Source organism: Acomys russatus, chromosome 4, assembly GCF_903995435.1.
Source record: "Acomys russatus chromosome 4, mAcoRus1.1, whole genome shotgun sequence".
Taxonomy (NCBI): Eukaryota; Metazoa; Chordata; class Mammalia; order Rodentia; family Muridae; genus Acomys; species Acomys russatus.
This window is the reverse complement of record NC_067140.1, coordinates 78,232,151-78,256,297: the sequence shown is the minus strand read 5'-3', so window position 1 is coordinate 78,256,297 and position 24,147 is coordinate 78,232,151. Positions and strand designations below refer to the sequence as shown.

Below are 24,147 nucleotides of genomic sequence, written 5' to 3'. Positions count from 1 at the left end.
CGGTAGTGAACCAGGCATCCATGGCTTCTGCCTCTGTGGATCGCTCATGTTGCTGTCTGTGAGAAAAGGGAATCTTGCCATTCTTATTGGGTGTAAGAAAGAGTGTAAGAGGTCTGGAGAGGGGCCTGGCTAAAAGATTACAGCCTTCACAGCCTCACCACGTACTAAATGTGTTATGTGAAACTTGCATAGCTGCTTGCATGCTTTAACTATTGACGCTAGAGAAGGGGAGGCACCATGTGTACTGTGCTTAAATGAGCCGTAGCTTGTGGGGTAGCATATGCTTGCCTTTTCCTTAGGGGGAGTTATTTTTTAACATAAGTGAAGTTTTCAGCATGCACTTCTTCATCCATCTTCCCTCTAATGCTAACATCTCACATGGTCCAGTGATCCCCGCGCAATGCTGTGAAGCGGACATTATTTTCATCTTACCGGCTTTCTTAGACTTCCTGGTCTGAAACCCAGCCCAGGATCCACTTGGTCTGTACTTGGCATTTCTCCATATCTGGCCTTGGGCAGGTTTTTAGGCTTCTCTTATTTTTCATGACCTTATGTGTTTCTTTAATTTTTCATGAGGATTAACATTTTTTGAGAGTTTCACACACAGGTATAGTGTATTAATCCTGTCCCTTTCCTCTCTCACATGCACGTTCACGTCTTCTGTTATTACACACGTGTGTGCACGCACACACACACGTATATAAAACCTACTGAGTCCAGTTAGACTTGCCAGTATGCACATAGGCACAGGGCTGACCACTGACTGGGCTCTGGACAACCTGTCAGGGGCTCGTCCTAAAGAAAACAGCCTCTTCTTAGTTGCCATTGACTGTAGCTCCTCAGTGAAGGGCGGGGCTTCGTGATCCTCTCCCATCCCTGCTGGGATGTTGATTGGTTTTTTTCTAGTACAGGCCTTATACAGGTAGCCATACTGCTGAAATCTCCTGATGCAACAGCCCAGTCACATCCAGAAGACATGGTCACATAGGCCCTCTGGCTTCTATAGTTTCTCAGGCCACCTTGGGCCTTGAGATATAAACATATTGTTTGGGGATGGCCACTCTACAGTCCAATTTGGGTTTTGGTCATTTTAAAAAAAATGATTGGCTTGAATTGATGCTTTTTGGCAAGAGCACCGCCTCAGTGATTTTGTGCTTTTCCTGTGGTGTATGTGAAGTCACGCTAAATCATCACTGTGTCTTATTACTGATAAAGCTGACTTTGATTACCTGGTTAGCAATCATCAGTTTGCTCCCTGCACTGGTAATGCTTCATTTTTTTTCTTTGTAGTTAGTAACTATCGAGAAAGATGCTTCTGTGAGAAAGGATTCTGACCAGTTCACTTCAGAATTCCTCCCACTCCCCACAAAGGAATGCATTTCGAATCTCCTAATAAAATTGTTGTGACTATATGGTTCATTCCTGATAGTTTCTGTCTTCTGAGTGGAGAAGGATTTTCGTGTTATTTGAAATGAAGGACTTTGAGTTTTGGGATGCTGTGCTGATTGTTCAGAACTGTGTGCTTTTAGCAGGTCCACGACAAGTTATTTCCCAGTTCACTGCATGCTGCTATTTTCTCCTCTCAGGAACTTCATTAAAAAAAAAAAAAAAAAAAGAGAGAGAGAGACATCTATTACTAAGCCAATCCTATGATCCATGTCCTGAAAAACACACGTATGGTGAAATTATTGTCTAGAGAAGTTGGGAAATGTGAACTTTGAATGTGAGAGAGTGCCACAACTAGGATGCTGTCTAGTGAACTCCAGTTCTCTTTCCCTTTGGAGCCTGTGGCTGAGTGGGCATGGGGAGTGGAAGGTTCCGGGAGGGCTGGGGAACTGAGAAAGAGAGCCATACATTTTCTGAGTTCAAGCCCACCACAGGGTGCTGCTTTCCCCAAGCTTGCTTCCCCTGGCCCTCTTAGCCCTGTGAAACCTCTCCTCAGGGCACCTGCTGATTCTCATAGCAGAATCTCGGTGATTCTGTTTGTCAGCTCTGCCCTGGGGCACAAGTAAGTGATTCAGTGAGCTCCCTGTGAAGGGGACTTGTGATTTCAGGAGATGAAGGCAAGCTTAAAAGTAAAAACAAAAGCCCCCACTATTGAGATAAACCCTTGAAAAGTAGATTCTGGGCTGTGAGATGGATCTGCAGATAAAGGCACTTGCCACCGAGTCTGGCTGAGGTGGCTCTTTGGAACCCACAGGTTCTCCTCTGACCCCACATGCTTGTGGTAGCTGTGCACGTATCGACATATATGAATCCATTTGTACACAGACGTAACAATAAGAATAAGAATATTGAATGTAAGAAATGTAAGAAAGCTCACTTTTGGTCTCTTTCCCCTTTCTAAAGATTTGTCCTCATGTGAGCTGTTGTGACTTGATCAAATGAGAACTGGGAGAATCTTGCTGGTGGGTGTGGTGGGTTCCCACATACCATGGCTTAAATACTGTACTTTTTTATCTTCTTTTTTGAAATATTTTTAGCCCTTCATTTTGAAATATTGCAAAAATGGCAGAGTTCTCACGTGTACTTCATAACACCTTAGCATGAGGACCGAAGCGGGGGATGCTGTGTTGGTGGGGACAAGAGCACCTAGTCCCATGTCTCAGTCCGAGCTCCTACCTTACATTTGCATGTAAAACATTTACCTTTCCTGCTGTTTCTACCTACTTTGCCTGCCCTGGCACATGTGGTGGCTAAGAACGGATGACACCCCTCAGAATGGCTCTGTCCATTCTGTAAACGGGGGCTGCCCTTCCTTCAGTGGAATGTAGACCTGTGCTTTGAGCTGTTAACACCTTTGTATCAAGAAGTGGGACTGTGGGAGGGCTGGAGTTACAGCCAGCTGAGGAAGGGTGCTTCTCGGTGCTGCATTCAAGGCCGGTGTCAGGCGGAATTACGAAATTACAGTACAGAGGGTAAACCCAGTGTATTCAGGGGTCATGCAAGCCAGGAGTAGTTCCCTATGAGGTACCCTGACAGAGGAGAGGCTAACTGGGACAGTTTCTTGCTTTCCAGTTGGAGAAGCTGAGGGCCTTTTATAACAAATCAGTTTCTACATTTCAGTGTCTTTAGTATTAACACACTGATGTGAGCAGGCTATTGCTGTCGTCCCTGCTCAGCAGGTGTTTTGTCTTCCATCCCCTGGGTCCCCCGCTCTTGGGGTTCTCATTGTCATTTCTGTGTAGCCGGTGGCAAGTTGCAGAAGCTGGTGAGAAGGTAGAGGAGGCATAGCCACCTCTGGGCTGCTGGGGTGGAAAACACACTAACATTCACCTTCCGTTGTTGGGAGCTGGTCACACGGCTATATGTGCATGCAGTGTGGGCAGGGAACACTTTTACTGACCACAGGTCACTTTATAGCAACAGTTCTAAACTGTAAAAGGGACCCAATGTCTAGAAGGATGATGCTTCTCTCTCCCTCACTGTTCCATCTGCTGGAGGCATCCCTTCCCAAGATGTGCACACAGTACACTCCTTTCCTCCTTAAAGATGTGTCCAGGTATCATTTCCTCCGTGTGAGATTTCTCAGTTTACCCATCAAAGGTACCATTCCCCATCCCCAGTGTTTTCCATCAGCATCTCTGCTTTTCCTTGTTGTAGCACTTGTCACAGTTTGTCACTTTGCATATTTTCCTTAATGGTTTATTATGTGGTTCCTCCAAGAGCATTGGGGCTGTTTCCGTCTTCTTGGATGGAGTTCTTGAACCTGGCATATACGCAGATGTTCACATTTTGAAGGAAACTGGGAGTCTGGGCTATTGAAATCTCTGAAATTTCAGACATTGGCAAGATTCATGCCTAAAACAAAGACACAGACAGACTGCAGTGCAGGCCAATCAGATCATCTCTCTGTGAGATGCTATCCGCCAGCTGCTCTCTGGGCCACAGGTGGAGGGCCTGCCTGCTTCCAGAGGCAGAAGCTGGAAGACATGAGTTTGTATTCTGGCTCTGCCAATGGCTCATTTTACGTTATTTTCGTTCTCTCTGCCTTGAGTCTTCCTCTAGGTAGTCATGTCTAATAGTCTGTTGCTTTCTTCCTTCTCTCCCAATATTACTATGGCAACCGAATGGGGCAGATGATACATGAAAACACCCAGTCATGATAAGCTCAGCTAATGCCTGTTTAGCGCATGGATGCATGTGTCAAATGTGCCAATCCCTGTTCTTGGTTTGAGGACAAGTGCCAAGTTGAGCAATCCCAAACAGTTTCTGGAAGGAGGGGACTCCTGACCAGCATACTGTAAGATAGAAAGGTTCCTACTAAGAGAGGGCCTTACAGTCATTGTGTCTTTGAGTGTTCTAGGCTTGCAGATTCATTGGTGAATGGGACACACAGAGATGTTCTCAAGAAACTTCTGTTCTCATGGAGTTCTGTTAGAGGTGCAGTTTGAAGCATAGACATGACAATTGTGTGTGTGTGTGTGTGTGTGTGAGATCACAGTAAACAAATAAAGAGGTAGCAGGGTGTGTAGATCAGTGGTAGAGTGCTTGCACATGTGTGAGCCCTGGGCTTGATCCCGCAGCACGAAAAAACTAACGTAAAAAGAAATGCATAAAAATAACTTTAATGATCTATTTAACCTAATACATAAAAATGTCATTTCACCATGTAGTCAGCACAAAGAGCAAAAAAGAATGTTTGACTTTTTTTTAAAGTCTAAAGTCTGGTATGCTATATTCACAGTATAACTTCATTTCAGTAGCACATGTGCCTTGTAGCTGCCATATTGGGCAGTGAAGGCTTATTGGGCAAACACAGGTTCACCAGGCAGTGAAAGTTCTGGATAAAAGACAAAACACAGAAAGAGGGAAAAGCTCTAGATAACCATGGTCTGGGGGCAACTCTGCTGATGGCATCGATGAAGGATGTAAGGTCAGCATGGCTTGAAAGACTCCCCGGGGGAAGTGTTCTAGGCAGAAGTGAAAAGTGCTTGTGGAAAGTGGGTGTTTGCAATGTACAGTGGACAAAGGAGGCCAAAGCAAGGTGCAGCAAGGTAGGGAGTGTGCAGGACAGTCAGGGTTTACTCACCCACAGTAAGATTTTAAGCTTTGCGTTAGTGTGGAAGGTGAAGATGGGATAGCCTGATCTAAATGCCATCTAAAGGTTACTTGGCGTTCTGCTAGGGAGCTGCTAAAGGCCCCAGAAAAGACGTGAAAGCCTCAAGGGCAAGGCAAAGGTGTGCGATCATGACCATTCATACAGCTATTCAGCCAGCACACCTCCCACCTGACCAGGCACAGAGCATTGTGTTAGGTTCTGTGAACATGGTGGACTTGGCTCCTGCCTCGTGAGCTCAGGTTAGCAAGTGAGTAGCCAGAGAGACTGGCTAGAGGATCAGAGGGAGAAGACAGGTGTCACCTTGCATTGTACTCTGTCTACTTATTTTAGACGTAATTCTTGCCATATCTGAAAATTTAGGGGTTTTAATAGTCCCATTTCTTACTTTTATTAAAAACTTTTAACACTTGCTTACATGCCAGGTCTAGGGACTATAATCCAAGAACAGGTTAGAAATGGCCCTAGTACTCACCAAGGCCCTGCCATTCCAGTGCCATCTGGCTGAGTTAGTTTTCTGTTCACCTGGTCAGAAGGGTAGAAAGTCAGGAAAGAGCTTGAACTTAGTGACCTCTGCGCTTCCGCTAGCATCACCCAGAACAGCAGGGCTCTCTCTGCTGCACATAGACAGCTAGTGAAGGTGAGCGGGAGGGATGGGCTGAGGTTATGATTTCTGAGGAAGTCAGGGGCCCAGTGCTGGAAGGATGGGGCTTAACAACACTCCAGAGGCAGGCTTGCTCCAGGGGACCCTGTTTACAGGGCACCTTATGGTGTGCACTGATCACTACCAAGTAATCCGGAGAAGCTCTGCCTTTCTGCTGCCTTGGAAAATGAACCATGGAATCAGGGGAGGAGTTTTCACTCCTTTCCTGGAGCATTGAGTGCTACTTGGCTGTTTCTGATTTGATCTTGGCTTGAAGCCTTTGTTGTTGATTTTGATGAGTCACAAGACTTTTGCTGTCCTTTGCTTTTCTTTAGCTGCCTTTCCTCTTCTTCCTTGACTTCTGCAAAGCAGCTGCCGCTAATCAGTAACAGATGAAGCAGACGATTTTCTGTACCACATTCCTTAAGCCTCTGAAACATATTTGTACTAGTGATTTGCTCAATTGATGGCTTGGTTCATTCATTATTCATGAAGTATTTACACATTGCTGGGTGGTGACAGGTGGCCTTCTAGGCCAGCAGTTCTCAGTTTTGGCTTTGGGGTCTGTAATGCTCTTAGCATTTATTGAATGGGCTGGAGAGATGGTTCAGTATGAAGAACACTGTTTGCTTTTCCAAAGGACCTGGGTTTGATTCCTAGAGTTCACAACCCTCTATAACGTTCATTCCAGGGAATCTGATGTTTCTTAAATGGACACTCATGCACATAAAGTACAAGTAAATTAAATAATAATAATTTTTGAAGAATCCAGAGAGCTTGCTCTTTTCTGAGCTCTTTTAACAATTTATATTTATCAATTTAGAAATTAAAATAAAAATTCTAAACACAGGAAATGTTAATGTGTATTAGCATGTTTTTATTAGCTACCAGAAATTTGAAAGAGAAAAAGGAAAATAGATCCTGGCATCACTAATAAAATAAGTTTAGCATTACAGAGTTCCCAATGGTGGTGTCCAAGGTGGGTAGAGCCCCTACCTTAGTGTTCTAGGTCCTGTGGTACCGGCATAGCTTGTTGTGAAAGTGAAGACTCACTGAGATTTGGAACACCAGGGAAGGTATTTGGAGAGAGCGAGAGCTAAGAGCCAAAGCCTGATTGGCCAGGGAGGATAATTGTACTGGGGAAGGATAGTGCGCGGGAGGCCCAGAGGCCATGTTATGGACCTGAGAGAATCCATCATGGCTCTGTGCTCGTGTTGCACTCAACAGAGGCAGCCAGAACTTTGATTTCTCTGTGTGGGCTTTGTCTGACATGGTTTTATTCCCTTGTTTATCTTTATAAACACATGTGGCCGTTTTCAAGCCTCTCCTCAGTGCCTTGAAGGAAGGTAAGGGCCTTTCGGGGTTGGAGAGCTTCCTATTTCAAGTGCTGAGTCGAGCCAGTTAAGCTCTGCAGACGTAAGTGGGGAACCCTGAACTGTGGAGGAGGCTCAGTGGACGCTTCCCAGTGCAGGAGAAAGCAGGCTGCATTAAAATTCACTAGCAATAGCCAAAGATCAGAAAGGTGACACTTGAGAGGTGAAGGCTTGCGTGATACTGAGGTAGGTCTGCTCATTTGATGTCATCCTGGTATCTCAAGAGGAGACCTCTTGGCCCCGGTCACTGGCTTTGCTTTGTGCATTCCCTCCTCCTTAGAAACGAGGTCCAATTAGAGGTGGAACTGTGTCACTAGATGCAACCTGAGACTTCCTTCGCTCTCACACTGCTGTCCTAGGGAGGGCCCTGGTCTGTTGGGTTTTTAAGCCTTGTTCAGTAGATTCATCTCTTACTTCTGCTCCTAAGTGGTGGCAGTGTATTTACTTTCAAGGACTCTGGGTTGCATTGTGGAGCATTAGGAACCTGTTAAGAACCTGATAATACTGTCCGGGGCTCACAGCTCTGGGTGTCGTTAGTTTTATTCTGCAGAAGTTGCCTCTGCAGGGCATCAGAGAGTGAAGAAACTGTTAGGGAGTCAGGGGTGAGAGTTAGAGAGATGCAGGGCCCAGGAGGGAGAGAGTGAGAGAGTTACTTGGGGCATAAAGGAGGGAAGGAGAGAGGCATTTACAGTGTGGGTGCCAGAAAGCGTCCTCCTGTCTCATTGGTGGCTACTTTAATACATCTTAATGGGAAATTAGAAAACCTGACACAGTCATACTGAACTTGCCCCAGCCAGATCACATTAAATTTTATTTGCTGAAAGTAGTAAATTTCTTCACATCAGCCCCATTTTCATTCTCTCTCTGCCTTTAGGACACTGTGAGGGAAAGAAAAGTGGTGGCTCGAGAGCCACCTCCAGAGCCTTTTGGTTGGGTGTCCCTTCATGGTGGAAGTTCCCTCCTGAGCTCGGCATCCTCCATCTCCTGTCCTGTGTTTCGTGGTGCCTGGCCTCTGTCGTACATCTGGGAGTGAGGCTGGGAGGCTGCAGTGGGTTGAGTTAGAGCTTGGAGAGCTGAGCAGCCCTTCTGAGGAGATGCCGCTCAACCGTACTTCTGTTGTCCTGTTGAAGCCCCCTCTATGTTTCCAGAGAGACTAGAAATCCAGATTCGTACATGAAGGCTTGTGGTTTGGGAGATGCATTCACTGATGGGAGCTCCCTGGCAGAGGCGGTCCCCGTGCAGGATGATGTTGGCAGAGGTGGTCCCCGTGCAGGATGATGTTGGCAGAGGCGGTCCCCGTGCAGGATGATGTTGGCAGAGGCGGTCCCCGTGCAGGATGATGTTGGCAGAGGCGGTCCCCGTGCAGGATGATGTTGGCAGAGGCGGTCCCCGTGCAGGATGATGTTGGCAGAGGCGGTCCCCGTGCAGGATGATGTTGGCAGAGGCGGTCCCCGTGCAGGATGATGTTGGCAGAGGCGGTCCCCGTGCAGGATGATGTTGGCAGAGGCGGTCCCCGTGCAGGATGATGTTGGCAGAGGTGGTCCCCGTGCAGGATGATGTTGGCAGAGGCGGTCCCCGTGCAGGATGATGTTTTCAAACGTTGGGTCTAGGTGGCCTGCTTAACACCTTCTTTTCTGTTTGAGCTATTCACGTTCCCACTTTGCTCTGGCTGTTTCGTCTTATACTTTCCTGTCATAGTTGGTTGTCAGGATTCTGGGCGGAGCCTCTGACTGATCTTTCCTCATTGTCTTCTTGCTCATAAGCAGCTGTGAACTACACGCAGTGTTGAGGCAAACCAGGAAAACCCACAGAGCAGGAAATGAGTTGGGCCAATAGGAATGTCAGACACAGCTGTGGACTCCTGAACTCTGCTGGAAATCTGCACAGCGGATCATAGACACTTTTCCCTCAGAGTGGGCATGTCCTATTAGCCCAGTCTGAGGGGACAGAGCAGTCCAGACTTGTCCCCATCTTATAGCTGGCCAGTTGCTGAGGCCCTGATTAGAGGCCCAGTACCTGGAGCTGACTCGGGTTCTGAGACCTTTGGCTTCACAGCCCTGCACTGCCCAATACGGAAGGTTCTATCTGCCGAGGGCTCTCCCCAGGTCTCTCCTCAGGTTTCTTAATGGCCCATTGCAGCTCAGTGAAGGCATAGGTTGTCCTTCCGAGGCTATTAATAGGTGAGTGGAGAAACAAACTGCTGGTTCACTGGAGCATAGCCTTCCCGGCCAGTGTTCCCACCTCAGGGTCAGATTTAATAGGTTTGGGTACAGCCTGGGCCGTGGTTATGGAAAGCAAGCCCTCTGTGTGTGTATTCCTGTGTACTACAGAGTTGGAGAAACTGGGTTGGCATCTTTGCTGGCATTTACCTTACTGGATGAGCACCAAGTATGGTATTTTCTGCATATGGGTCAGTCCTAGGTTGTGCTCAGAAGCCACAGGGCTCTCCTTGGGCGAGGCCCTGGCATTTGCTAGGTGTGTGGCAGCTCCTGCAGTTTTATTCCTTTTGTCCCTCTGGCTAGAGTGACAGACTCAGAACTGGAGTTCCCTCATGTGACCTTGTAGTTTGGAAGGAGCAAAGCCAGTAGAAAGAGCTGGTTTTTTGTTTGTTTGTTTGTTTGTTTTTAACTTTAATAGTATTTTAAAAATTATTACTATTTTTATTTTTTTACATATACATTGTATTATTACACATATATACAGTAAACTACATAGAACCATGAAACAATCAGCAATTATATAAATGTTACATTCATAGTATTTTGGCTATTTGAATTTGGCAACCTTGAAGAAAACATCTTTCCTATCTTGGTGTGTCTAAAATTCTGAATGTAAATCAATATCTATCACATCTCATCTCATCTCTGAGAGCTATTTTTATCGAGCAGCACCTGATCAGGCTGAGGAAGGCAATTGGCTGGGTTTGGAGTGCAAAGATTATCCTGGAGAAGAACTTCCTGGTGACCTGCTCTTTGGTACAAAACCGTGTTCATGTTTCTATTTTGGACCAACTCTGGTTTACTGACCAAGCAACCCCCCTCCCCAGCCCCAGAAAAAAAAAAAAATCCAGGCTCTCTTTGGTTCAGTTTCCTAGGCCTGGGGTGAGGTGAGACCTTTTAGCTGGCTTTGCTTTTCTGGGCCGTCTGCTGTTGCCCACACTGGCTCATGTGGACTCTTGAAGGGCACATATCTTAATTATGTGCGTCTGTCCCTCCTAGGGCCTTGGAAGGGGCAAGCACATGTTTTTCCATTGCTCTGTTCCTGCCTCTGGCTGCTGGGACTTTCTGAGTTCAATGAGGAGGCACTGGGCCTTTGCCCTGGGAAGTGGCTGAGGACAAAGCACTCACTTCATGGCCTGCACCTCATAGCACAAAGACAGAATGACCGGATGCAAGTGCCATGTTTTTAAAAAGCGAGAGAATCTTGATGTTTCTGATAATCTTTTTATGACCTGTGGCCTTTTGAGTGTGTGAGTGAAGGTAGAACTTTTCATACCCAGAACTTCTAAAGCTTTTCATAAATCAGCCATATATCTTCGTCAGGAAATATGGTAAAATATGTTTTCAATATGGCCCCCATTTAAACCCATTTAGGGAAAGAGTTGGGAAAGGTTGTGATAAAATAAATCTCCCTTCTGGCATGGGAGCTCCCAGTCAGCAAGGCAGGGCAGGGCTGGCCTTGGCTTTGTTTTGATTACTAGTATGTCTATAGAGCTTCACCTGGTATGTACACAGAATAGTAAAGCGATATTTGTGGAGTAAATGGATGGATCTTGATTTCATGATCAAATGCATCAATCAGGTGTCTGATGTCTGCTTGGCCTTGTGATACCTGATTTTATCCGTCACATCTTTTAGTTAAAAAACTGTAGCTCACTAGTCACACAATTGCTGTGTAACTAGTGTTATTTGAGCAAAGGTCTGTACTTGGATTCCGTCAATGCCAACATGCAGACACGAAATCCAAGTCCCAGCTAAGTTAGGGAGTATGCCCAGAGTCCTAAAGCTGTCTCATCCCCTCACTCCATCATAGTTAAACCATTTTTAAGCCAATGTGAATAGTAGACACTTTGCTTGATGGAATTACAAGAAGCCAGGATTGCACTTTACTCTACTGTGACTGGAAGGGAAAAGTCTTAGGGAAAAAGTCCAGCAGTTAGGTTTGTGCCTCTGTCACTGCCCCGCCCCCCAATGTGTATTTGGTTGATGATGCTACAAGGGATCATCTTCTTTCCACAGGCTCTTGTATCCCCCAGCCTGTGAAGACACTTTCACTGAGAAGGTTTTCTAGAATATGGGTAGATCTGGAAGGTTATAGAAGTAGATGAAAGTGCAGAGGGTTTGTTTCCCTGTGTCTCATGCCTTTGTATCTGGGATCTTCAGGAATGTAGTAGTTATTGTCTGACCAAAAGCATTGAAGGTGTCTGTAACCTGTTGGTGGACAAATGTATACCACTTCTTTTAACTTCTCCCTTTGCAAAGGAGTTTGTTGGTTCTGTGTTTTGGGGAAACGTGGGCATATGCAGCTCCTTCTTTCCCACCTTTCCCTATCTTACGTCTTTTTGAGGCACTGTTTCACGTAGCCCAGGCTAGTCCCCAGCTAGCTTGGCAGCAGAGGATGACTTTGAATCCTGGCTGTCCTCCCTGTAACTCCCTATGCTGAGGTTGTAGGTTTGCCTCACACACCGTTTCTACCTCCTCGTTTGTCATCTTTCCTGTGACTCCAGAGGAGATGAAGGCTCCTTGTGTGTGGCTCTAGTGTCAGGGTCACAGCGCGGATCTCTAGGAAGAAAATAAGCTTCATTTCTGCTTGTTGGAGTCGTTATCTGCCAAGTTAGCTGATGCTTGTGGGGGGAGTTCATCTGCGCTTAACTGTTTAAAATGGATACTGACATTAGGAACCAGACACTCATGCTTGAGTGAAAGAATAAGATCTTGTTTTCAGTCAGCTGCTTCATCCATTCCTTCATCCCATTACAGCTTCCCTCTGCAGCCATGGAGATGTTTCCTAGAACTCGTTAGCTGACTTCTGAGATGGAGGGTGGAACCAATCTTATGTATGCTGTGTCTTTTTCTATACATGCATATGTATATTTGTCATAAGGCTTATGACAAAGTAGGCCCAGTAAGAAATTCAAAGCAGCAGCTGATACTACAGCATAGTGCAGTTAAAATGATACTCCAGTAAACGCTGGGTGACTGTGACCTTCTCTCCTGAAGGAGATAAGACAAACACCACTGTGTATTCAGACCGCAGCCCAGTTCAGCCAGAGGATGCCAACAAGGAGCTGTTAATGCAGGCACACTCATTCATCCAGATGTTTGCACTGTATGAGGGCAGTGTTAGGTATTATGAAATACAGAAAAAAGTTGGACATCATATCTCACCCCAGGAAGCTTTCAGGCAGATAGGGAAGACAAACGTGTCCAGTCACCCTGAAGTTCACAGGTCTAATGTCTTAGTGCCATGGCATGTTCTGGAATCTCACCTGGAAACTGGCTGGGGGAGGCAAGTTGTGTCAAGAAAGTATCCTGAGAAGAGACACTTTAATGAGCTCTGCAGGGTACATTAGCTGAAAGAGAGAGTTCCTTTCCAGGCTGAAGGACCAGTGTGGTCCTTGTGAGCCTATCCTCCTGTTAGGATAGTGTGGAATGGGGGCAACTGGGTACTTCCTGGCTATATGGTGGGGGGTGAAGCTAGTTGGGTTTCTTGGGTCCTGTCCAGTGCCCAATATGTATATCAAGGCTTAGTCCCACTGTGTGCCCACGAGCCCAGGTCCACATGTTTCCTACCTTCAGGAGAGTGTAAGTGGCTCAGACTCAGGCTGTTAGCTTTGCTGTCAGAACCCTGGATGTTTATTTTCTTTCTTAGAATTGGCTGGTGGTTTGGGCTGCATTAAGATGGTGTGAGACTACTGTCTAGCACACAGCACAGCCAAGAAGTTGCTATGGAGCAGTTAGGCTTGACAATCTTGGGGTCACAGAGGAGGACATTGTAGGTTAGCCAGGGCGGCCTCTCCTAAAGCAGGCAGCCCATTGCAATCTCCCAGGTGCTTGGCTGCTATGAGCAGGCGGGCCATCGGAATCTCCCAGGTGCTTGGCTAGAGCGGGACAGACCTATTTGTTGGTCTGGGATGAGGTTGTGCAGGTGACTCTGCTGATTGTCAGGCTCAGGGTATTGCAGGCCATAAACACTCTGATCCTCACCCATGCTTTGGAGAGACCTTCGCCCACCTGTGCGCCACCCCTTGGAGAGCTCTATGGCCTACTTGTCTCCCTGAACCTCTGTGCTGTCAGTACCACACCAAGACACCCAGTTGCATTTCTTTATGCACTTACCATTGTCTAAAATGAGGTTGGAAATTATTTTTCTCTGAATTGCACAGTTCGTTACTCTCTCCCTCCACCAGGAGTTCTGGGCATGTGAAGACACTCATTAAGTACCTAGGGAGGGAATGATTGTGTCCATCTTCCCACAGCATCCCGAGTAAAGGTGTGTGTGGCTTCCATGCGCTCCTCTTCATTGAAGATCCTGTGCATCTTAGGAAGACCCACTTTGTACCAAGACTGTTCTTTTAGGCTGTTCTTTCCACTGAAGGGGGAGGCATGGTTTGATAGACAGGAAGCTATCTGCGTCCTTGCTCAGTGGCCCCAGCTCAGAGCAGTCTGCTGGGGAGTCTGGGTGCCTGCTGTGCCACTATGTGTGCATTGTCTTGCGTCTGGAAGGAGCTGAGGTGGGAGACCCTGGGCTTGGTGTCTACACTCATTCTTCTTTGGCGGCCAGCTGCTTGGGTCTGGGGAGTCTCCCCACTGTGTGCTAATGCTCGGTGACACTCCGAGGATGGGCCATTGTAAGTCCTGCGGCGGCAGGTGGGGTACACCCAGGCTCTGTCTAGGTCTGTTTTACCCCAGCTCTTCTAAGTGTTGGGTGACTTCCTCTCTTTTTTCCTTGCTGTTTATCCTGAGGGAGTACACTGATGAATAGAGGATTGCTAGCATCCCTCAGATTGGCTGCCTTTCTGGAGTCCCAACCTGTTCCCGATGGCATTTGGCTTTTGGCCTAATTGTGGGTTTCTGATGCCATCCCTAAGTGAGGCAAGGTGATGATACCTTTGCAGCTCCGACCTGCTGTGGTACCTACCTCTCAGCTGTGGAGAGTTTGCTGCCTCCTGTGACAGTCACTCTATCCCTTGACTCCTGTGTGGGGTGGCCTGCCGAGAGTGGAGGGAGGTGCTGTGGGTCCTTCACTGCTGCCACCTGTGGCTGGCATTTGGGTGCAGGTCATGGTGCTGTGACTTAGCTGACTGTTGTGGTGAGGTGGATCCTGGGAATCACATGGGAATCGGGGTGATCATCTGAAAATTTCCACTTTGGAAGCTTTTTCTTCAGATTTTCCACCATGGGATTTTTCTCAAGTTTTGCTGAAGTGTGTGTGTGTGTGTGTGTGTGTGTGTGTGTGTGTGTGTGTGTGTTTGTGTGTGTGTGTGTGTGTGTGTTTCTTTTCCTTCTTTTTTTTTTCTTTTTCTGAGACAGAATATGTTGCCCCAGCTGACCTCTAATTCGTGTCTTCCTGCTTCAGCCTTCGTCGTTCTTGGAGCACAGGTGTGTGCATCACCACACTGGGCGGCATCTGATCTCGCCAAGAGCGAGTAAGAGCTGTGAGCAGTTTGGACTGTGCACAGATTTCTCTTACTCCCAAGTGTTCGGCATCAGCCATGAGGCAGGGGCAGCAGAAGAAGAGGGAGCTGCAGGGAGTTGGGTTTTAGACTTTGATGTCAGGAGGCTGGCATGTACTCCTGGAACCGCTGCTCTTTTTTTGGGTATCCAGGACATACCCTCACCCACCTTCCTGGCCTGGGCTTTGGGTAGGCGTGGCTGTGTGCCTCTCAGTGTGGCCTAGCCTCAGGAGTGCAATCTCCTGGGTGAGTCTGTGCTGTGGGTTATGGGGAGTACTTAGGGCATTTATACATGGAAGCTATTTGATTATCTGAAATTCAATATGATCAGACAATAGGTATTTTATTCGGAGCTCTCACTTAAACAGGAGAAGCCCAGCTGGGTAGAGGCAGGTAACTGAGGGTGTCATTTTACATAGTTGAAGCACACAAGGGCAGAGAAGGGCAGAGGCCAATCTAGACTCAGCAGAGAGTGAGCTAGGGCACAGGGACATGTGCATTGCAAGGCCAGCCATTGTCCTCTGTGTGGCTCCATGCCAGGGGAGGAGGCTGATCTAGCCGTGAACTTGTCTGGAAGCAGGAGGAAGCACACAGTGTTTTGAAGCAGGGGCTGCTGTCTTTTAATTAACTACATTGATTTTAATTATGAGTCATATCAAATAATGCTAAAACAATTTCAGTGAGATGTTTAAGTTCATTTTCTTGTCCCCTGAGGCCCTGCTTATTCTCTTTGCAAAGGTCCCCGGCAAGCAGCTTCCTGCTCGTTCTGTCAGAGATGCATTGCACGGATGGAAGCGTAGCTCTCATGCTCTTCTGGCTCTGTTGAAGTGCAGGTGTGGTGGCCATTGGCAAGCTGTTCCATTGCTTGTCTTTTCTGTCACTTACGTGCCCCTTGGGCTTCTTTCTGTTATATTACAAATGGAGCTTAAATGCATTTTAGAAATTGTTGCTGTTGAATATCCTGCAGCTAAAACAAAGGCAGTGAAGTGTTGGCTTATAGCTTGAGACTTAGCCAGGCGAAACAGGAGGGTTTCATTTTTCTTTACAATAAATTAGTAAGGATCGTACAAGGGAAGGGTTCCCTTTGAAGGTTCCAGCATCCTTCAGTTGAGTGACCAAATGCCTTTAGCAGTTTGAACTGCTGATTGCCGTATCTGGATTGCCATCGCTATTTTTTGGTAATTAGCATTTTCCTGCTCACCTGTGTGAGAGCTGGCATCTTTGCTTCTTTCCTTGAGTGGATGTCTTGAGTCTTTCCCATTCCTTTCTGGCCTCAACCCTCCAGTATTGATCTGTAACTCAGCATACTCACTCCAGCTGGCTCATTTGTAACATCGTATGATCTAGTTTCCAGACCTTTCAGATAAATTACTTATTTATATGAAAGGGGCTGTAATTGACGTTTTGGTTGAGAAACCCAATTCACCAGAGTGGCCGGAGAGAGACATAGTTCATTTTACTCTATTATCAAATCAATGTTCAAATGATATTTTAGGATTATTTATTTTCCTCAATATAAGAAAAATGTCAAGATTTATTTCCCATGCTTCTTAAATGTCAGAGGAAATTGACCTGAGGCTGGAGAACTCTCTGTGCCTGGTCTTTGGCAGTGCTGGGTAATGAGCGAGAACCTAAGCACTTGGTGCATATTGGAAATTGTGCTTTTGTGCCTGGCATACCTGGTGTGGTTGTGTGGGAAGCTGGGTCCTTGCTTTTCTGGACCTCTCTGCTTCTCAGGAGAGATGAGGCATGTGAGAGTGGGGTGAGCCACTTAGGTATAGGAAGGCTGTTCCTGAAGGTTAAGTAGGAAGAGCTGCTTAGACTGGACCACAGATAGACAAGCTTTGTGTGAGAAATGAGAAGATATCAGTTCCATGGAAAGACAAGACTGAGGAACAGTGGTGGGTGGGGGAGCTAGAGGAGGCAGAGGCTGGCGTCATTGCGTAGGGGTGATGGGGAGGCCAGAATAGGCAGAGAGGGTACATCATTGAGGGTGTGTGTGTGTGTGTGTGTGTGTGTGTGTGTGTGTGTGTGTGTGTGTGTGTGTGTGCGCGCGCGCGCATACGCAATGCGCCAGGACAGGCCACGGATGGATCATAGAGTAGTAGGGGTGGGGAGGCCCAGGCAGGCAGGGGATGGGCATCATTGAATAGGCTGTGGTAAGAGCTGCTCACACAGTAATCCAATCAGTTAACCGAGCAGAGAGAACAAGTGTCTCTGGTTGGCGTCTGAACTGCAGGTTCTTAAGGAACATGTGAAGTCATGTGAGGAGGGACAAGGCAAGGGCTCCAGAGAGCTGTATGGAGGGTGTATGCGAGAGCCCATCTGGAGGCGTGGCTGGGGCCTGGCCGGGGAAGCAGTATAGTATTGAGATGGCAGTATGAGTCAGGGCAGTCCTGCAGGGCTTTGTGTAGCGCTGATAGCTGGACTTTCTTCTGTAGCCATTGAGAAGCCCCAAAGGTGTTTAAACTTGGTGCTTTCATGGTGAGATGGCCTTTAAAAGGCTTTCTGGCAGCAGATAATGGAGTGTACACGGGAAGAGACTAGACTGGGGGCAGGGAGCAGTAGGAGAGGACTGGCTTTGAACAGTGGCAATGGGGTAGGGAGATGAGCCTAAGGCCAGCAGATGGTGGAGTGACAGGACTTGGTAATTAAGTGTTGGCTTGAAGAATTGGGGTAAGATGGATTTCACATGGACCCTGAGGAATCGTGGCACCTAAGGCTGGGGGGTGGGGTGGGGAAGAAAGGACCATGAACAAAGCCACTGTCTCCAGCAGATGATGGGCATGGAGCAGAGCTGCCCAGTTCATGGGACACAGGCAGCCGAAGGGTGGTTCAGCATTGGCGGCTCCAGCCAGTATGGAGACCAGTGGGCTTTCTACTTGTGTTTTCAGGCATTAGCATGAGATTTGCTCTCTGGCTAAAGTTGTACCTAGCCTGCATCTTTATTGCAAATCCTCTATGATTGTTTTTGGTGTGAAGATGTATCTTTTTCTCTTAGTTTCATTCTTGATACTTATGGAAACAAGTTACAAGATTAACTGTGACACTTCCTCTCTGGACCAGATACCCTCTCCTTTATCACAGTGGCCTACAATTAGGTTTCAAAATGAGTTCAAGCTCTCGACTGCAGCCCTGCAGTGACAGTGGGTACAGAACATGCTAGAAGCAGATGCTTGTCAGGGACCTGGGAGTGAGCTGGGACAGGAAGCTGGCTGTCCTGATTCTCAGATGGCTTCCTAGGTAGGATCTTTCCATTCCAGTGTTCTTGGTTAGAAGTCTCTGTACCACTTGAGAGCAGAGGGTTATCTGGCCCATTTTCTTACATGCTGCCGTGCAGTTTTAGAACCAAAGAACAAAGGTGTAAAAAGTAAATGGTGCTTATTTTAGGAGTCTGTTTCCTAAGAGTAAACGTAGTAAGAGCAGAATAGCAAGACGGCACATGGCCTGATGCCAGCGCTGCCTGTCCAGGTCTCACTGCTCACCAGAGTCATGTAGAGGTTGCTGTGAGGCAACACAGCGGCGCATTCCATAGGACTGAGATGACGCTCCACACTCCTCATTTCAGACACGCTTTCTGAGGGCTGCCTGCCTGTGCAGCTGGCTTCCAAGCACATTTTGAACAAGGCCTGTGTTGGCAGCAGGGGCTGGAGGTGGGATGTTACTAGCGGTCTTAAGTTCTTGAGATAAGCTTTGGACTATGAGAAGGGCGAAGCTGGTCATGGTCCCTGGGCCTCTCCCATCACCACTTCCCAGCTAGGTTAATCTGGGCGGCTCTGGAGTCTTGCTATAGCCTCTCCGTCAGTGGTGAGATTTGAGCAATGCTATTAGAAGGATGCTTGCTTGACACCACAGTCTCTGAGTGGCACCTGTTAGTGCTCTTGTGGATTAGGTCCTAGGTGTGTCTTCACAGCTGAGACGTGCCATTGAGGTACTTAATGCGCTAGAAGTGAACATGAAGAGGAGCTTGTAAGTGTAACTGCTTCCAGGGATCTGAGGTGGGGATCTAGGAACACTGGGCTTGAGTCAGGGCTGGTAGGTGGAGTGTGAAACACACTTTCTTTCAAAGGCAAGGGTTGGCAGCAGTCTGAGGACAACCACGCCATATCTAATATTACCAGAGAGTGTATCGTTTTGGTCACCTGAGGTATGTACTGATAGTAGTTGTTTTAAAATTCAAAATTTAGGCATAGAAGTTTATTGAGTGAGGAAGGGCCACTGTGGAACCAGCAGGCATCAAGATGGAACAGCCTGCAGTGCAGGTACAGGAAGTGTGAACAGCCCTTGCTGGGCTGGGTATGCTCTTCGTGGTCAAATGCTCAGAAAGTGTGATTTGAGGAGCCTTTTGTTTTATGGTCATATGAACATGGAGTGGCCTAAGACTTGGTGGTATGCAACGGAAGTCTTCTTCAGACTGCTTTGGAAATGCCAAACCTGGTTCTGGGAATCCACTACAGGCCTGGTGGTCTACTGCAACATGATCATGCTCATGACTTTTCTTTGATCCTGAGGTGGTCAGGAGGTTACTGTCAACTAGTTCCTTACCAGAGTAAAGTAAATCCCAGATCATTTTACCAGATTATTTTGGCATGTGTTCTTTTCTTTTTTTTTTTTTTTTTTTTTTTTTTTTTTTTTTTTTTTAATTTTAAAATCTATTTTTATTTTATTTTATTTTTTTTTTTTAATTTTTTTTTTTATTAATTTATTCTTGTTACATCTCAATGTTTATCCCATCCCTTGTATCCTCCCATTCCTCCCCCCCCCATTTTCCCATTATTCCCCTCCCCTATGACTGTTCCTGAGGGGGATTACTTCCCCCTATATATTCTCATAGGGTATCAAGTCTCTTCTTGGCTACTTGCTGTCCTTCCTCTGAGTGCCACCAGGTCTCCCCCTCCAGGGGACATGGTCAAATGTGAGGCACCAGAGTATGTGAGAAAGTCGTATCACACTCTCCACTCAACTGTGGAGAATATTCTGACCATTGGCTAGATCTGGGAAGGGGTTTAAAGTTTACCTCCTGTATTGTCCTTGGCTGGTGCCTTAGTTTGAGCGGGACCCCTGGGCCCAAATCTGCCTATCATATTGTTCTATAATAGCCAGAACATGGAAACAGCCTAAGTGTCCCTCAGTAGAAGAGTGGATAAAGAAACTGTGGTACATATACACTATGGAATACTACTCAGCTATTAAAAACAAGGAATTCCCGAAATTTGTGGATAAATGGATTGAGCTAGAAATGATCATAATGAGTGAGTTAACCCAGAAGCAGAAAGAATCAAATGGTATATACTCACTTATATCTGCATACTAGCCCAAGGGGCATGTCCCACGAAAGCCTTCACTTACCAGGAAACTGGGACAGAGGGGAAGGCATCCTATTGGGACTCTAAATGAGAGACGCATGGGAGAACAGCAAAATAAAAGGATCCAGAGGGTCCTAGAAATCTACAAGTAGGGCATGTGTTATTTTCAAGGATAAGTTATTTTAAATTCACAATGGTACCTTTATCACACATAAAACATTAATTATAGCCCCTTAATATCAAATGACTGTCTTATTCGCTGCACATGTTGTAGTGTGTGTGCATGTACCCATGGAGGCCAGAAGTTGACGTCAGGCATCTTGCTCAGTTCCTCCTCATGTTTTGAGACAAGTCTCTCGCTAGAACGCACGGATCCCACTACACTGACTGCCAGTGAGTCCCAGGGATCTTCCTGTTTTCTCCCTTCAGTCCAGGGATTACAGGAATGCTTTGCTCTGCCCTGCCTGGCCTTTTACATGGTGCCAGGGATCTCAACCGAGGACCTCATGCTTGTGCAGCAAGCACTTTGACTGAGCTGGCTCCTAGGTCCCATGTGTTATGACTTTTAGAATTGCTATTTCTGGGTGGAGTGAAGTCCATGTGGGTGACATACCTTTAATATGTTTTTAATATATGCATTTCCTTCTTTCTGCTCGTCACAATTCATTATTTTTACAAGAAAGTACTTCATCAGCTGGATTTAACAGATCCCCTCCCGTGATGGTTTAGCATGGTCCTTGTTTTTTTGTTTTTTTGTTTTTTTGTTTTTTTTCTTCATTTCCTGGTGGTTCAGTGCAGGTCCAGGTGGCCCTCTGGGTGAGGTACAGACAAGACTTCTAACCAGTGGCAGTGGTACTTTAGGCAGGACCCATCACTGGACCATCTTGCAGAGGCTGGATGAGTAGCCACGATGCTCACAGAGTGCTCATTAGCTTATGATGGACCAAAAGCACAAGGCTATTTTAATTCTGTTATTTCTTTTACATATTAGAGTTGGGAAACTTGTAACAGGAAGCTTCCGTCTAGGTGGCCTGAGGCAGCTGATCCAGAGAAGATGTGGGACGCAATTTATCCTCCCCCTTTATTACAGCTGTCTGCTAATAAGCATTCACTATCCATGCCTGTCCTGCTCTGAAGGCGACCTCTTGGTTTTAACTTTTTAATTTAGAGTTTATATGCTTGATTAAATATCTTCTCATGTTTTGTTGCTGTTATTTTGGTTCAAATATTTCAGCTTTGGCTAGTGCTAAGGTTCTGACATGACCTGTGGTTTATGGGTCTGTTTTAGGGCTTCTCACAACATGGCAAGTGGCCTTCCCCTTCACCAGTTCTTTAAGAGAGAGGGCAAGGATAAAGAGAGCCAGCCAGGTAGACATTACAGCCCAGGAGTGTGACTTGGTCTGTGTTCTAGTCATTGGGAGTGACTCACCAGGTTCAGCTTACAGCGAGGGGAGGGGAGTCCAGAGGTGGTGAGTGCTGGAGAGCATCCCTGCTTGTTTTGGAACTTGCCTTCCACAGTCCCAGTGATCTACTGTGGCCTTGATTTCTTAGTGAGAAGGTTTTGGTTTTTAGATCTAATAATTTCTTTAAGAAGCCTGAGTTCTTTTAGTGGAAAATGATATTTTGAGGCAATTTTTTGAGTATGATTCTAGATCTTTTCAGGAGTCAGAACTAGGGAGTTGTCTGTTCCTATCTGAAGTGTCTGGCCTCTGACTCGGTGACATTCTGACATTTCAGATAGTTTCAGGTGCTGGAATGTTAGCATACGCGGAGTGAAATAGCTGTGGGCAGGATCTGACTAATTATGAGAGATGCGTAAAGGCAGTTCTGTGTAACATTTTACTGTGAATTTTTACTGTGACCTGTCACACGAGGTCATGTTTGAAATTGACCCTTGCGGCATCATGTCAGGGTTCCTGAAGCTTTCTAATTTGGAGCATTTTCTTTTTTAGATTTTCAGATAAATAGGAATATATAGCCTGTGGTTTATTTTCTCTTGCTCTGTCTTTCTCTCCTTCTCCTCCCTCCCTCCCTCCCTCCCTCCCTCCCTGCCTCCCTCCCTGCCTCCCTGTCTTTCTTTCATTTAGATAAAGTTCACACTGTGATTTCCCATTCAGAATCCACGCCTCATCCCTCTTTTGTGTTTCTTTTTAATCTACTAGTTCAATTGGCAGTGGCTCTGAGTGACACCAGCACAGGTATTCATGACTTATCTCACAGTACACAGATAAATATCTCACAATGGCCACGAAGGATAACTAATTCTGTCACGTTGCATAGACACAATCCTCCATGACTTTTGGAGATGTTCTTCCACTGTGTGGTACAAAGTTTGATTCATTGTTTTCAACTTTCTTTTGAATTTTAGGTTGTTTAATCAAATTTATTTTTGCATACATTATTTTCTAAATATGGTTTATAGATAAAGTAATATACAGAGAAATCCTGCTCCTGTCATTGGCTCTTCCCTCCCAATTTCTTCTTTCTCCATTTGTAGCCTTTTGAAAAAGACTAAGGTTGTCCTTTTGTTCTTTACATGTAAGCAATATCATCCTGCATACGTTCTCTTTGCACTTAGAGTGAGATTTTGTCCCTAAACCTATTATAAATGAAGACTATAATAAACTCTAATGCTCTGGGTGCATTTAGCCTATAGAGCCTTCCAGTTTGTTAACAGTATAATATGCAGTATCCATTATAGTATACTATAATATGTAGAATAGTTTACATGTATTGTGATTTCGTGGCCAGTTGGCATCTGAATTGCTGCTCTCTGGCATCACTAGAGAGGACTGGATTGTGGACCACTAGTCTAGGAAATGTTAAAAATTCAGAATTCAAGTTAGGATTAATATTGAATGTTTATTATTTTCACTTCAGAGTGTGAAATGCTAAAATCAGATCATGAAAAGTGAGGACTGCTGTGTGCTTTTCTCTGCCTTGGATTTTACTTAATTCATGTATCCTGGTGTCCATGCCTTAATGTGTATAGATATTGTTGTCAGTCTTTTTTGATTGGCATAGCATTCTTTTCCATACATAAACAAGTCTCTTTTTTTCTGGTTGAGACTTGATCTTTCTATGCAGCCCAGTCTGGCCTTGAATTCATGGTCTTCCTGACTCAGCCTCCCATGCGCTGGGATTACAGGCCCCTGCTACCTAGTACACAGTGCTGTTGTAGAGAACTGAGCTCCTCAGGATTTCTCTCACTTCCTGTTACTGCTCTGTAAGACGTGTAATTCCCAGTGGATCTAACCAGGTGGTGAACGGAGGCGCAGAACCCTGGCCGCTCCTGGGAGCAGCCTACAGCTACAAGCATCCAAGCTTTTGACTTGCTTTTCATGCAGGATGGGAGGCTGCCTTTTGTATGACACTCTGCCTGTTATGGTGCCTGGCATTTTTTGTTGTTGTTGACTTGTCTTACAGTTAGAAATTTTTGCAGATTTTGACAGCACTTTTTATTTTTTTAAAGATTTTATTTTATTTTTTATTTTTGCCATATACATTTATATTATTATATGTAAAGAGAAAAATTGCATACAGCAAGAATAACTACGAAATAGCACTTTTTTTTTTTTTGTTACTCATAGTTTCTGATGATGGCATATGTAGTTAGCAAGGATGTGAGAGCAGTGCTATCTGGGATTACTTTTCAGATTTCATTTAAAAGCAAAGACCCTTATGCAAAAAAAGCAAATGAAATAGGTTTATTTCAAAATAGTCTTTTGTTTCCCAACCTGTTCTGTTTTATTTATGTTGCAGGGAAAAGGACCTGGAGGCGAAGTTTATCATTCAAATGGAGAAAAGCAAAACGACCATCACAAACTTAAAGGCAAGTGCTGCCTGGGCCCTGCTCCCTCCAAGCTTGCTGGCCTGTGTGAGGGTGGTGCACAGGGCTGAAGCCCCGCCCTTCTGCAGCAGCTCAGTGCAGTTAGCTGTGTCCCTGTGCTTTCTGCAGGGCTTAGGCCTGAAGTAGAAGCCTTGGTCTGATCCTGGTGGTCCCCGCCCCCTCCCCCCCTCTCACCAGCCATGTCTCCCCCACCCCCTCTCATCTGACCTGAAGGTCAGACTCAGGCTGTTTCTCTGGCCTG

The 24,147-nt window shown here is 46.1% G+C and overlaps 1 protein-coding gene across 8 annotated transcripts in view; it reads left to right on the top strand.

The window, feature by feature from the left end:
* Positions 1-24,147, top strand: part of Kif16b (kinesin family member 16B) — a 270,389-nt gene that overhangs the window by 11,480 nt on the left and 234,762 nt on the right. For all 8 annotated transcript variants that reach the window (XM_051144756.1, XM_051144755.1, XM_051144754.1 and 5 more), the window contains exon 2: positions 23,819-23,888. In XM_051144756.1, coding sequence (XP_051000713.1) covers positions 23,819-23,888 — 70 coding nt within the window. The remainder of the gene's footprint in view (positions 1-23,818; positions 23,889-24,147) is intronic.